The following is a 15,228-nucleotide window of genomic DNA, read 5'->3' as shown; positions in this document are numbered from 1 at the left end:
GGTTCCCAGGCTAGTGGTCTAGTTGGAGTTACAGTTGCTGGCCTACACCACAGCCACAGCAACGCCGGATCCTTAACCCACTGAGCGAGGCCAGGGATCGAACCAGCAACCTCGTGGTTCCTAGTCGGATTCATTAACCACTGCCACAATGGGAACTCCAGAAAACATTTTAAAGTTTAAGTAATTGTTTTGTATACTATTTAAAGATTTAAAAAAAAAAGAGATTTCATTAGGTGACTCTATCAAGGATCCTTAAAAGGAGAATCAAGAAATAAGAGAACATGCACACCCACCCTCCTTCTTGGATCTCAGAAGGGGCAGCTCGGTGCTGACCTGCCATAACAGTGAGATCAGATTGTAGGGACACCTCTCCTGTATCAGTATGTGATTGGCTGTCACTTAGAGCTGAGGAAATACCATGGTTTGTTGGGGTGGATCGTGGCATTGGAAGACAAAAGTAGAAAGCCAGTTTTGTTGCACATTTTTCTGTTACTGAACTGGTAAGAGAAGAGGGAACTTAACTTTCCCTTGCCTGTGGCATTGCTCCCATTATTTCCTTTTGACTCTGAGCATCACAGAGCAGGGGTGGAGCATTGGGAACTAGTCGCTTCATCATTTACACAGTTCAGGAAAGGCATGATGATTCTCTCCTTTGAGGGCTCTTCCCATTGAGAATGAGTGATTGAGAGCAGAAACTTTTTTTTTGGCCTGGTCCACAGCGTGTGGAAGTCCCTGGGCCAAGAGCAGTGACCTGAGCACAGCAGTGACAATGCCTGCAACACCTGCTGTAGCCCTTAATAGTAATTGTTCAAGGAGTCCCCTGGTTCCCAGCAGGTTAAGGATCTAGTGTTGTCACTGCTGGGGCTCTGGTTACTGCTGTGCCACGGGTTCAATCCCTGGCCCAGGAATTTCTGTAGTTTTGAGTTCTTTTAATTATAAACATATATAGAGAAAAGAATAGGAAAAGAACTCTACATACTGGTTCATAGGAAATGTCTTTACGCACTGTACCTTGTATATCCAGGTCCTCTTCAAGTCTCCTTAGTATCTCTTTACCTTGATTTCTTGTGATTCCTATAGAATCATCAAAATAGGGTTGGATGACAGCATCCCGTTTAAAATAATCGTGGCGCAGCAGAAACAAATCTGACTAGGAGCCATGAGGTTGCGAGTTTGATCCCTGGCCTCGCTCAGTGGGTTAAGGATCCAGTGTTGCTGTGAGCTGTGGTGGAGGTCGAAAATGTGGCTTAGATCTGGCGTTGCTGTGGCTCTGGCGTAGGCTGGCAGCTACACCTCCAATTAGACCCCTAGCCTGGGAACCTCCAAGTGCCACTGGTGTGGCCCTAAAAAAGGACGAAAGGCAAAAAAATAAAATAAAAATAAAAGTAAATGTTGCCTGTTTTACTGGCTTAAAGGCTAGCACTGCCTCAGTGGTTGGTGGCTGGAATCATCTGATGTTTCACTTACTATCTGGCAGTTGGTGCTAGCTGATGGCTGGCAGCCAGTGGGGTTTTCAGCCAGAGCAGTTACATGTGGGCTTCGTATGTGGTTTCTTACTTTCTTCACAACTGTGGTGGCTGTGTTCCAAAAGCAAGTGTCCCAGAAGTGTTAGTTGGAGGTGTATCCCTTTTATGACCTACCCTGGACATGAAGCATCACCTCTGCTCTAGTTGTACAGCCACCTAGATTCAAGGGGAAGAAAGATGGACTCCACCTCTGGATGGGAAGAGTGTCCACATCATCATGTGGAGAGAGCACGTGGGAAGGGATGTCTCATTGAGGTCATTTCCGGACAATACCATCTATCACAAGTTCAAGGAGTAGGAGATAAGGCTTTTTGGTTAAGACAGGCTTAGAAACCTCTGGAAACAAAAGTCAAATCTCACAAGGTAAATATTTTTCTCCTCTTAGGAAGTCACTACTGCCACCAGGGCCACTACCATGTATTTATTATAACATCGTGTGAGGGTAGGATAGAATTTTGGAGCTTATTTAATCTCTAGCAAGGACATGCCCTGCTTTCCATGGTGAAGTGTAGTCAAAGTGCACATAAAATCCCCCTAAAATTCAATTTACTAATGACTGCTGTGCTCACTCCAATCACTTGCAAGACAATGGGGCTGTGTTCACTAACATTTATTAGTTTTCTACTGCTGCATAACAATTACCCTCAAATGTAGCAGCTTATAACTAAAATCATTTATAATCTCACAAAGCTCATGAGGGTCAGGGGTCTGGGAGTAGCTTAGCTGGGTGGTTCTGGCTCAGAATGTGTCAAGTGGTTGCAGTCAAAGTGTTGGGTGGGGTTCCCCCCTGAAGGCTTGATTGAGGCTGGAGGATCTGGGGCCAAGATGGTTCATTTACATGGCTGTTGGCATCAGTTCCTCCCTGGCTGTTCATAGCACGCCTTGGTTCCTTGCCATGTGGATGTCTCTATGCCGCTTTCTGATTGTCCTCAGGACATGACAGCTCCCAGAATGAGCAGTCTGAGCCACAACTTCTTTTATGAACCAATCTCAGAAGTCATAAGTTACCACTTCTGTTACATTCTTTTTGCTAGAAGTTACTAAGTTCAGCCTGTACTCAAAGGGAAGGGGATCAGCTCCACTTTGTAAAGGGAGGTATATCAAAGAATATGCGGACAATTTTTTTTTTTTGGCCACACCTGCAGCATGCCGAAGTCCTCATGCAAGGATCGAACCCACACCACAGCCGTGACCCAAATCACAGCAGTGACAATGCCAGACCCTTAACCCACTGTACCACTAGGTAACTCCAGTGGGCAAATTTCAAAACCACTACAGCCAATGAGACGGCAAACTTCAGATCTTTTAAACATGGAAAATTTCTGGGAAGATAAAACAGTTTCTAATATTATGATGAAAATGATTATAAAATACCAGTGATGCAAATAAGGTGATATTGGTGTAGGAATAAACAGATGGATTTATGGAACAGAATAAACAGCCAAGAACTTAGCATAAATATGTTTTTAGTATGTGATAAAGATGACATCTCAATTCAGTAGGTAAAGGAAACATGGTCTATGCTGAAGCAACTGGCTACTTATTTTGGGAGAAAAGTTAATGTCTGATAGCACAGCTTAAAACAGAATAAATACACAGCACACAACGGAATGATAAATAAATTCCACATGCAATTTTTTTTTTTTCCTTTTTAGGGCCACACCTGTGGCATATGGAAGTCTCTGAGCTAGGGGTCGAATCAGAGCTGCAACTGCTGGCCTCTACCACAGCCACAGTAATGGCAGATCTGAGTCACATCTGCAACCTACACCACAGTTCACAGCACCGTCAGAGCCATAACCCACTGAGCAAGGCCAGGGATCAAACCCACATCCTCAGGGTTCTTTACCTCTGAGCCATTATGGGAACTCCTCCATGTGAAATTTTAAACATTAAGCAGCAAGAACAACGTAAGAGTGAACATTTGTATGATTTCAGAATGACTTCAGGATTTATTTACTGTAAAAATTGAAAAATTACGAAGCACAAATTTGAACACAATTCCATAATAACAACATATATATATGTATACATATATAGATATAAATCATTAATAAAATTTTAAAATACTTCCCACACATATTATAAAATGTAGACATTTTACACAAAGACTTAAATCTTTTTTTTTTTTTTTTGTCTTTTGTTGTTGTTGTTATTGTTGTTGTTGTTGCTATTTCTTGGGCCGCTCCCCGCGGCATCTGGAGGTTCCCAGGCTAGGGGTTGAATCGGAGCTGTAGCCACCGGCCTACGCCAGAGCCACAGCAACACGGGATCCGAGCTGCGTCTGCAACCTACACCACAGCTCACAGCAACGCTGTGTTGCACACTCACAGCAACGCCGGATCATTAACCCACTGAGCAAGGGCAGGGACCGAACCCGCAACCTCATGGTTCCTAGTCGGATTCGTTAACCACTGCGCCACAACGGGAACTCCACAAAGACTTAAATCTTAAAACTCTTTAAGCATCTTAGAAAAACTCATGAAATTTAAATGGCTATAAAAAGATCAATTTAATTAATATCGTAAAATATAAATAGTTGCTATTTTGAAACCATCAAATTTACAAGTAATAAGAAAAAGAGACAATGAAATTTCTAAAGAAAAGGAAGGAAACCATCCCAGGGTTAATCATAAAATTATAGGGCCAATACTTTGGTAAATAATTTGTGGAAATTCAAATTAGTGGTCTTGCTGGATTGCAGGTTGGTGACATGTAAGTAGGGGATAAAATATTTTAACCTTAAAGAAGTAATCAGAGTTACAATAAATTGTATACAAGGATGTTTATCATAGTGATACTTAGAATAGTGAAAAATTGGTAGCCATCTAATTGCCAGTGAGAATAAATGGATATGCTATGACAGCCATGTTTTAGAAGGCTACTTCAGCATGGTAGATGCCTGTGTTGCAAGTTAGAGAATGAAGCAGGGTATAGAAACTCATAATAGACGTAACGTATAAACTATGCAGATATTATCTGAGGTTCATTTTAAAAGAAATGATTTTTTACTTTTTTCTACTTTTATATGCTTTCCAGCCTTTCTAAAATAGATATCACTGTTTAAAAGTGGAAAAATATTATTTTACCTATTTATTTGTCTTTTTGGGGCCACAACCACGGCACATGGAGGCTCCCAGGCTAGTAGTCGAATTGGAGCTGTAGCCACTGTCCTACGCCACAGCCACAGCAATGCCAGATCCGAGCTGCATCTGTGACCTACACCATACCTCACGGCAACACTGGATCCTTAACCCACTGAGTGAGGCCAAGGATCGAACTTTGTCCTCATGGATACTAGTCAGATCTGTTTCCACTGAGCCACAATGGGAACTCCAGAAAAATGTTATTTTAAAAATAGCACCATTATCAAGACAGATTGGCAAGAATGGGGAAAAGAAGGCTTCATACCAGTTCTGCCAAAAAAAATCTTGAATTTTACTCCTTTCTTGAAATTTCCCATTTGTAATGAGAAGAAAGTGAAGATATTGTTTCTAATTTTGAAGTATCACCAACTACACTTTTAAAAATGGCAATACGGGAGTTCCCGTTGTGGCGCAGTGGTTAACGAATCCAACTAGGAACCATGAGGTTGCGGGTTTGATCCCTGGACTTGCTCAGTGGGTTAAGGACCTGGCATTGCTGTGAGCTGTGGTGAAGGTTGCAGACGCGGCTCAGATCCTGCATTGCTGTGGCTCTAGCGTAGGCTGGTGGCTACAGCTCCGATTCAACCCCTAGCCTGGGAACCTCCATATGCCGTGGGAGCGGCCCTAGAAGAGGCAAAAAGACCAAAAAAAAAGAAAAGAAAAGAAAAGAAAATGGCAACACATACCAGATATTTATGTGTTATATTTTTACAACTTCCCAACACTGTTTAGCCTCCCAATAAACATTTTCCAAGACTCAGCCAATAGAAAGGAGAAAAGAGTTTATGAGTGGACATACAGATGGCCAGCAGGCACATGAAAAGATACTCAATATTGCTAATATTAGAGAAATGCAAATCAAAACTACAATGATGGGGTACCTCATACCAGTCAGAATGGCCATCATTAAAAAACCTACAAATAATTAATGCTGAAGAGGGTGTGGAGGAAAAGGAATCCTCCTACACTGTTGGTGGGAATGTAAATTGGTGCAGCCACTGTGCAGAACAGTAGGGAGTTCCTTAAAAAAAAACTAAAAATAGAGTTAGCATGTGATTCTGCAATCCCACTCCTGGGCATATATCTGGAGAAAACTAATTTGAAAAGATACATGCACCTCAGTTGTTCATACGATGTTTACAAATAGCCAAGACAAGGAAACAATCCAAATGTCCATCGACAGATTAAGATGTAGTACATATATGCAGTGGAATATTACTTAGCCATAAAAAATAAAATGCCATTTGCAGCAACATAGATGTACCTAGAGATAATCATATTAAGCGAAGTAAGTCAGAGAGAGAAAGACAAATATCAAATGATACCATTAATATGTGGAATCTAAAAAAATGATACAAATGAATTTAGTCACAAAACAAAGGTAGACTCACATACATAGAAAACAAATACATGTTACTAAAGGGAGTAGTGGGGCATGGGGGAGACAAATTAGGAGTGTAGGATCAACACACTACTAATAAATAAAATAGGTAGACAACAAGGGCCTACTATGGCACAGGGAAGTATACTCAATGTTGTGTAATGACCTATAATGGAAAAGAATCTGAAAAAAATATGTAAAATATATAAATATATATGTATCTGAATCACTTTGATGTACGAAACTAACACAACATTGTAAATTAATTATACTTCAATTTTAAAATTGAAATCCAAGCTATGTATGTGTGGTGATGGATGTTAACTAGATTTATTGTCAGGATCATTTTGTAGTGTATACAAACATCTAATTATTATGTTGTATTCTCGAAATAATACAATGTATGCCAATTATTCCTCAATTAAAAAAAAATTCAAGGCCAAAAAAAAATAATCCCAAAAAGAGAGATTATGAATGGAAACGAAGAATCATTAGTGCACAAAGAATCATTGGTGCTCTTAGTAGGAATCTCTTTCAGTTACTTTACAAATAGTTTTGTTTTGTTTTGGCTTTTTGCCTTTTCTGGGGCTGGTCCCGCGGCATATGGACGTTCCAGGGGTTGAATTGGAGCCAGAGCCACAGCAACTTGGAATCCGAGCCGAATCTGCAACCTACACCACAGCTCACAGCAGCGCTGGATCCCCAACCCACTGAGCAAGGTCAGGGATCGAACCCGAAACCTCATGGTTCCTAGTCAGATTCGTTAACTACTGAGCCACGATGGGCACTCCTACAAATAGTTATCGAATACCCAGTATATGCAAATCTCTGTAAAGCACTGTGGGGAGATAACAAAGAAACAGGAATGTTTTTTGCCATCACTTTAATGGATGCATTAATTTAATAAATATGTTTTGAGTGTCTAGTTAAGATAGGCATCGTTTTAGGCACTGGGGATAAATCAGTGTGCCAGACAGAAATACCTGCCCATTGAGAGTTTGCTCTCTCTTGTTTTTATTGATTTATTTATTTGGTCTTTTTAGGGCTGCAATTGCGGCATGTGGAAGTTCCCAGGCTAGGGGATGAATTGCAGCTGTAGCTGCCAGCCTATGCCCCAGCCACAGCAATGAGGGATCTGAGGTGTGTCTGCGACCTACACCTTAGTTCATGAAGAGGCTGGATCCTTCCTTCACCCACGGAACAAGGCCAGGCATCAAACCCGAGTCCTCATGGAGCCTTGTCCGGTTCTGCTACCGCTGAGCCCTAACGGGAACTCCCAACTTTGTCTGGTTTTAAATGATAATATCTTATTTTCAGGGACTTCTCTGTACGTGGGAGCTAGATATAGGTTCTATTTCCTAGTAGTAAAGGAAAGTCAATGGTAAATCCAAATGCCCAAGTTTATCATTTTCGTAGGAGTTATTTCCTGCCGTTTCCATGAGCCCAGAAACTCCCACATTTCCTAGTTCAGCAAATGTCTCTTCATTACCTTATTCAATGCATCTTTCAGCTCTTGGTTTCTCATGCTGTAGATCAAGGGATTCAAGACAGGGGTGACAAAGGTGTAGACAACGGACACCACGCGGCCCATTTCTGGGTTGTAGCTGGAGCTGGGGCGTAAGTAGATGAGGCTACAGCAGCCGTACTGGAGGAGAACCACAGTCAGGTGAGAGGAGCAGGTGGAGAAGGCCTTGCGCCGTCCCTCCGCGGAGCGGATTTTCAGGATGGCGGCCACGATGAAGATGTACGAGATGGAGATCAGAGAGAAGGGGATGGTAAGGATGATGACGCTAACGATGAAGATCATGGCTTCTGGCGTTCGAGTATCTCCACACGCTAACCGCAAGATCGGGAGTACATCACAGTAGAAGTGAGGGATTCTGTTGTGGGCGCAAAACGGCAGATGGAAAATAAGAACGGTCAGTTGTAGGGCTAGAATGAAACCAAGGACTGGGGCTCCCACAGCCAGCTGGGCGCACAGCTGCCATCTCATGATGAGATTGTAGCGCAGGGGATCCCTGATAGCTACAAACCGATCATAAGCCATGATCCCCAGGAGGATACAGTCAGCACTGCCCAGAAAGACAAAGAAGAACATCTGTGTGCCACAGCCAGTGACAGAGATGGGTATTCTCCCCATGGTCAGGAGGTTGACCAAAGCCAGGGGGGCAACAGTGGAAGAGTAGAAGATCTCCAGAGCCGCCAAATTGGCCAGAAAGAAATACATGGGAGTGTGGAGCGAACGCTCAGCCCAGACAGTGAGAAAGATCGTGGCATTACCAATGAGACTTCCAACATACATGAGCAGGAAAGCCACAAAAATCAGCATTTGTATCTCCAGAATGGGTGAAAATGGGTGAAAGTAGAACTGGATCTCTTTGGTTCGGTTTTCGTTCCCCATAAAAGAGGCACATTGGCTTTTCTAGAACAAAAGAAAGAAACATACTAGGAAAGAAAGTGCTGCTTTAGGAGGAAGCTGATGATACTATTTTAGCATCTAATGAGTGCTGTTTAGCATTTAATGATTTTGAAGATGAGTTTATGTTGGGCAGGCCACTCTCTGTTCTTGCCTGTATTCATCAGCTCACATTTTCAGGACAGTTGGCTGAGGTTAACTCTAAAGTCTATCACTATAAGTAAGAAAAAGAAAGACATATGATACCACTTATATGTGGAATCTAAAGTATGGCACAAATGAACCTAAATACAGAACAGAAATAGACTCATGGACAAGGAGAACAGACTTGTGGTTGCCAATGGGAGGGGAAGGTAGTGAGAGGGACAGGGAGTTTGGAGTTGTTAGATGCAAACTATTACATTTAGATGGATAGGCAATGAGGTCCTACTGTACAGCACAGCGAACTATATACAATCTCTTGGGATAGAAAATGATGGAAGGTAGTATGAGAAAATATATATTATGACTGGGTCACTATGCTGTACAGCAGAAATTGACATGACACTGTAAATCAACTATACTCTAATTTAAAAAAATAAAGTCTATCACAGAGTTCCCGTCATGGCACAGTGGTTAACGAATCTGACTAGGAACCATGAGGTTGAGGGCTTGATCCCTGCCCTTGCTCAGTGGGTTAAGGATCCGGTGTTGCTGTGAGCTGTCCTGTAGGTTGTAGACGCGGCTTGGATCCTACGTTGCTATGACTCTGGCGTAGGCCGTGGGAAGCGGCCCTAGAAAAGACAAAAAAAAAAAAAAAAAAAGTCACTATGAATAAGAGCCAAGGTAATTTTAATTTGCCCGTGTAGCAATTGAGCTCAGGATTTTGACTTCATTTTTGTTTTGCAAGAACAAGCTGGACTAAAACCCCTGAGCCTCTAAATGTATACATTGCCTAGCATTAATATACTGGCTATCAAATATAAGGTCATAATGATCTTGGTTCTAAGATCTATAATATACATCAGTGTCATAATGTCCCATATAAAGGGTGCTTCGTTTTTCTCTGGAGGATTATCTTCTTAGAAAAAGAGGTGCCAAGTCAATAGCACTGAACATGATGACTTCATTACTGGCTTATTGTTGCAGAGAAAGTGCTGAGCCGCCTAGTACGCTGACCTTTAACTGTAGGCACAACACTCCTGTACCGTTTATGAACTTTCTCTGTTTCTAACAAACAGTAAAGCAAAGTACAGAGGAGTTCTAGCTTTGGGGGGTTTGTAGAAATTCTTCTCATCACTATTGGACAATGCCCACATTCTTATAATGATAAATACAATATCTTGAATATTTTTAAAACAAACTTACTTCATTTTTATGATAATTTGTTTGATATGTTTGATTTCTCATAGATTAATAATCTCTTGCAGCATAAGGACTGTATCTTATTCTTCCTCCTCTGATGCCTACTATGCTCACCAATAAATGTTTGTTGAGTATGTAAATAACTAATGTCTTTTCACAACCTGGGTAGGTTTTCATTTAGGCAGAGCATGTGGTTTTGTAAAATGTGACTTAGGGCTCCTGTATGGAAAACACTCCTCTTATAAGCCCGATCCAGCTTAATTCCTTTGTGTTTAGAAAACCTGGTCACTAAAAAATGTGCCCATCTTTATAAGCAGTCATTAGTTCGACCTTAAATAATTCAGTGCTCAAATCTCCAACTATTTTCCTGTCTATGGAAAATACATCCCCTCTCTCCATCTCCCTGATTCTCTGCTTGAAGGAGATCAGGCTGATGCACATTTCTGGTCTGGGTCTCACCACTAAAAGGAATTGAACATTGAATGTTAAACTTTCTCTAGACTATTGGGAGTAGCTTAGTCTAGGCTAAACTCTCAAAGGGAAACTAGAGAATTTAAAACAAGGCTCTTGTTTCAGATGCTTTGTAGCTGTTGTCACACCCATAAACATTCCTTCTGCCCAGCAATCACCACGTGACAAGTCACCCACACTCTCGATGTGTTTGGTTCATTACTGCTTAGACTTAGGTCAGGCTCATCCTTAAGGGAAGGACGTTCAGACATTTACCTAAAGGGTAGTCTTTGAAGAGTCTTGTAAAGACTCTCATTCATAAAATTATTTTTTTCCCCAATAAGAAAATGTAGCCAGCTAAAATGAAAATGTGAGCTAAGATGAAGGGGAGGTGAGTGTATGAATTAAGAGGGTCTGGTGTAATACCTTTTTATCTTTCAGTAGCATCTTACCTGATTTTACTTGCCAGAATCAGTTCAGCTTCTTTTTCAGGCCTTGGAAAGAGAGAACATCGTAGAGCACTGTGCCCTGGGGAGGAGGGAGTGCCGTAAACTGGAGACTTAAACTTGGAGAATGACTAGGTATCTTCCAGCCACTCAGGGGCGATTTGTTAAAGGCCACTTTATACTTTTTCAATGTACCTTTGTTCCACTAGCTTATTAAATTTTGTCAAAATGTTCAGCAGGTAGGATAGCTATCAATCCATCTTGTGGCTAGGGCACAGAAAGCATTACCTTGACATTATCTTGCTGGAATTTAAAGGTGGAAGAGATCCCAGCATTTAGATCTCCTTGTATGTATCAACAATTACACAAATCTTGGCTTGATTCTTGTCACAGGACCCTGAACCATGTGTGATCTTGTCACTGAAAACTCCCAGGGAACACAGGACAAACTGGCAAATGGCTTTCCCCCAGGTCATGACCTTAGTGATACTAGAGGAAAAGATAGAGAATCCCACGCAGAATTTCTAGCTAATTCCCAGTGTCTATAAGGGGTCTATGGTTGGGGCTACTCTAAAAATACTACGGTTTCAAATAAAGATGACATAGCAAGAATTGGCTTAGCCTATAAGGGGTTCAGATCCAAAGCTGTGGTTACAGGCACTGAAAGCCACCAATCTCTGGTTCTTGAAAACATGATCATACTAACTGGTCTGCAGAATCGACCGGAAAGTCTAGCAGGGTGAAGACCTTGATTACTGGAGTCAAGCAGACCTGGGACCATCACCTGGCTCTGCTATTTTCCAGCTGTGTGAACTTGACAACTTTATCGCTGCACCTCAGTTTCTTCAAAGTACAAATAATTAACATCTATCCCATATAGTCGTCATAAAGAGTAAATGAAGTAATGGTTATGGAGTAATTTGTATAGTGTCTGGTGTTGTCATGACTGGCTAGCTCTTATCATAACTCATTTTTCAAAAGCTGTACTAGTGGCCCTTTGGGAGTCTGGCCGTAGACAACATGAGTGCTTTTTCTGGTGTAATAGTGTATAAAAACCCAATGTGGGAGTTCCCTTGTGGTGCAGCAGTTTAAGAATTGGTGGCATGGATTTGATCCCAGTCTACTCCTGACTTCCACATGCAAAAAAAAAAAAAAAAAAAGAAGAAAACAACCCCAATGATTCCCACCCCCACACAGCCGGGCTTTCAATTCTCTATGTGCAATAATATATCTTCCTGCATCTGATTATCTGCACAGGACAAAGTATAAGTATGTTGGTGTGGCATTGTTATAACTCCAGTTTGAACAAGTACAATCTAGTCCCATGAAGGAATCCAGCAGCCGTAAACATATTCCTGACCCTGAAAGTTCCTTTGTGGCACACAGTGGGTTAAGAATCCAGCGTTGCTGCAGCTATGGCACAGGTTGCAACCGTGGTGTGAGTTCAGTCCCTGGCCCAGGAACTTCCACATGCCGCCAGTGCCAGGAAGAGGGGGGAGATATTCCTGACTCTGTCAAAAATTCCCAGTGTCTTTACCTTTTCAGATTTAATTCCTGACCTAGACTGTTTGGAAATTATATTTTCTCTTATTTCACATTCTCCAAGGAGGGGCTCACGGCTCTCATAATCTTATGCGTATCATTGTACACTTACCACTGAGTACCAGACTACGGGAGATGATGTAAGAATGAACACATGAATGAATGAATAAATGAATGATTTCTTATTTCCATCTGCTAGGAAGAGAGAATATGTAGCATAGTCTGGGAGATTTTGAGGTTCTGGTAAGGACTAGTTCAAGTAGGGTCTTTATTTGTTTCTCCGTAAGAAGCAAAAGATAGTAGGGAACTTCTGTAGACCATCCTGAATCTTGGAACCAGAGCCAAAAGCATTTTCACCCGGACCACACAGATTTGTGTTGAATAATGGGATCTTAAGGAGTTGGCTTGTTTACTCATGAAATGATCATTGCCATTCTTGTGACTAGATGCATAGCCTTTCAGCTCACTTTATTTTGAAATTATCAGATGTTTTTCTGCTCTGAACCCAAACTGAGGATTGTCCAATGTGCAGTTACACTTTTCTTTCCTTTTTCTTTTTCTTTTTTCTTTTCATCTTTTTGTCTTTTAGGGCCACACCTGCAGCATATGGCGTTTCCCAGGCTAGGGGGTGAATCGGAACTGTAGCCGCCAGCTTACACCACAGCTACAGCAACACAAGATCTGAGCGGCGTCTGTGACCTACACCACAGCTCAGACAATACTGGATCCTTAACCCACTGAGCGAGGCCAGGGATTGAACCTGGATCCTCATAGATGCTAGTTGAGTTCGCTAACCTCTGAGCCAGGATGGGAACTCCCAGTTACGCTTTTCTTTTCTTTTTTTCTGAGGCTGCACCTGCAGCATATAGAAGTTCCCAGGCTAAGGAGAATTGGACCTACAGCTGTTGGCCTACGCCACAGCAACAGCAACGCAGAATCCAAATCCACGCTGTGTCTTCGACCTACACTACAGCTCACAGCAACGCTGGATCCCTGATCCACTGAGCGAGGTGAGGGATCGAACCCAAATCCTCATGGATACTACTTGGGTTCATTTCTGCTGCGCCACAGTGGGAACTCCCATTACACTTTTCTGATCCTCTTTGTCTATCTTCAGATTGTGAGAACAAAGTCTCATGATAAATGGCAGGTCCATAGTTCACTGATTATCTGGATAGAAAGTAAAAACTTAGATCAAAACTCTGTGGTGCTGCCGGTCTTCCAGATTTTTGCAGATGTTACAAAAACTAAAGATCGGACATAATTTTTATTTTTCTAAGGGATAGTTGGGATAATTTTGTTATTATGAAGAACTCTGAATGATAGAATCTGTGTCATTACTATTATCTCTGTTATCATAGTTGGTTCTTGAGCACAGAGGTAAGGAATCTGACACCTAAAAGGCAGCTAAGAGAGATGCTGGGTTTGGCTGAGAACTTACCTTCCTCTAGAAGAATGAACCCATCTTCTAATCCAAGTGTAATTTCTGAAGATTTCTTTTGGTCCTCAAGCCTTTACAACTCCTGCAGGGATCTTGGGGACTAATCTCTTGGGTGTCCCTAGATCCCTGCCAGGTTGTGGCATACACCTTATCACCACTGTTCCTTCTCAGAAGTCAGATTCGGCTTCAGGAATTTCTGCTAAGTCAAACACCTCTTCAGCAATTCTGCATTTTGCTCTGTTTTAGTTGGAATGAAGCATTCTCTTTTTGGAGCCTGGTCACTAGAAGTGTTTCCCAATCCACGTGCAAATTTACCTCTTCAACCTCAATTCATAGCCCTTAGGAATTCAAAGCAGGAAGAGCTAAGAGGAACTCATTAGCCACTGATTTGTAGCTTTTAATGAGTAGATGTCATTGGTACTCTGCCTTGGTGATGTCATCCCCGTTCTTAGGGTGTTATGTGGGTGTTAGAGTCTATAAGAGTGTCACTAAACCAGAAAATAACAACCAGAATAGCCTAAGTTCTAAAGTAAGAGCACTACTGTCTTTTGTTTGTTTGGCTATGGCTGGCATGCAGAAGTTCCTGGGCCAGGGATAGAATCCATGCCACAGCCGTAACCAGAGCCACAGCAGTGACAATGCCAGATCCTTAACCCCATGAGTCATGAGGGAACTCCACTAATACCATGTTTATAAATAAAAAAACATTAAATAATATGACATCTAATTACCTAAAGAGTTGAGAAATTGGCTCAAACATCTGATTATTTTGATGCAAGCACCTTGAAATTTTATGTGACAGGCAAAATTTTGGATTAACAGAATTATCTCATTGCTTTTCAGATGTTCTGAAGTTATGTGGACACAACTACAGGGTGTGTCTTTTAACTTCTGAAATTGTTATTTTTTTCTATAAAAAGTTGGTTTGATATCACTACCACCATGGGGGATGCCACCATTATTTTCAAGGGACTTGAAATTTTCCTTTATTATAGAAGGGGTAAGTCAGAGGAAAAAAAAATTAACAAATTCTTATGGATTAAAAAAAAAAATGTTTGGAGTTCCCATTGTGGTTCAGTGGTTAACGAACCCAACTAGCATCCATGAAGACGCAGATTCCATCCCTGACCTCACTCAGTGAGTTAAGGATCCACTGTTGCCATGAGCTGTGGTGTAGGTTGCAGACGCGGCTGGGATCCCATGTTGCTGTGACTCTGGTGTAGGCCGGCAGCTACAGCTCCGACTGGACCCCCTAGCCTGGGAACTTCCCATAGGCCATGGGTGCGGCCCTAAAAAAAGACAAAAAAAAGACCAAAAAAAAAAAAAAAGTTCATTTAGGACTACCCTGGTGGCTCATTGCATTAAGGATCAGGAATTGTCACTGCTGTGGCTCAGGTCACTGCTGTGGAGCAGGTTCGATCTGCATGGATGTGTGGACAAGACCAAAAAAATTCATTTAAAAATAATGTGGGAGTTCCCGTCGTGGCAGAGCAGGAACGAATCTGACCAGGATCCATGAGTACCCAGGTCCCTTCC

At 41.8% G+C, this 15,228-nt stretch overlaps 1 protein-coding gene across 1 annotated transcript; it reads right to left on the bottom strand.

Annotated features, from left to right (window-relative positions):
- Positions 1-7,116: 7,116 nt before the first annotated feature.
- LOC100623507 (olfactory receptor 10V1-like) lies at positions 7,117-9,070 on the bottom strand. Its single transcript, XM_085011039.1, has one exon. It carries the CDS (start codon positions 8,452-8,454, stop codon positions 7,516-7,518), a length of 939 nt encoding a protein of 312 aa, XP_084867165.1. The 5' UTR covers positions 8,455-9,070; the 3' UTR covers positions 7,117-7,515.
- Between the last annotated feature and the right edge of the window lie 6,158 nt (positions 9,071-15,228).

Source organism: Sus scrofa, chromosome 2 (genome assembly GCF_054392235.1).
Source record: "Sus scrofa isolate SSC_HxYL_T2T_F1_AM1 chromosome 2, Sscrofa_HxYL_maternal_Yorkshire_Landrace_v2.0, whole genome shotgun sequence".
Lineage (NCBI taxonomy): Eukaryota > Metazoa > Chordata > Mammalia > Artiodactyla > Suidae > Sus > Sus scrofa.
This window is presented reverse-complemented; position numbering and strand designations above follow the sequence as displayed.

What these genes read in the sequence shown, in the direction of transcription:
- LOC100623507 (XM_085011039.1), bottom strand. Translation starts at nt 8,454, where the DNA reads ATGGGGAACGAAAACCGAACCAAAGAGATCCAGTTCTACTTTCACCCA.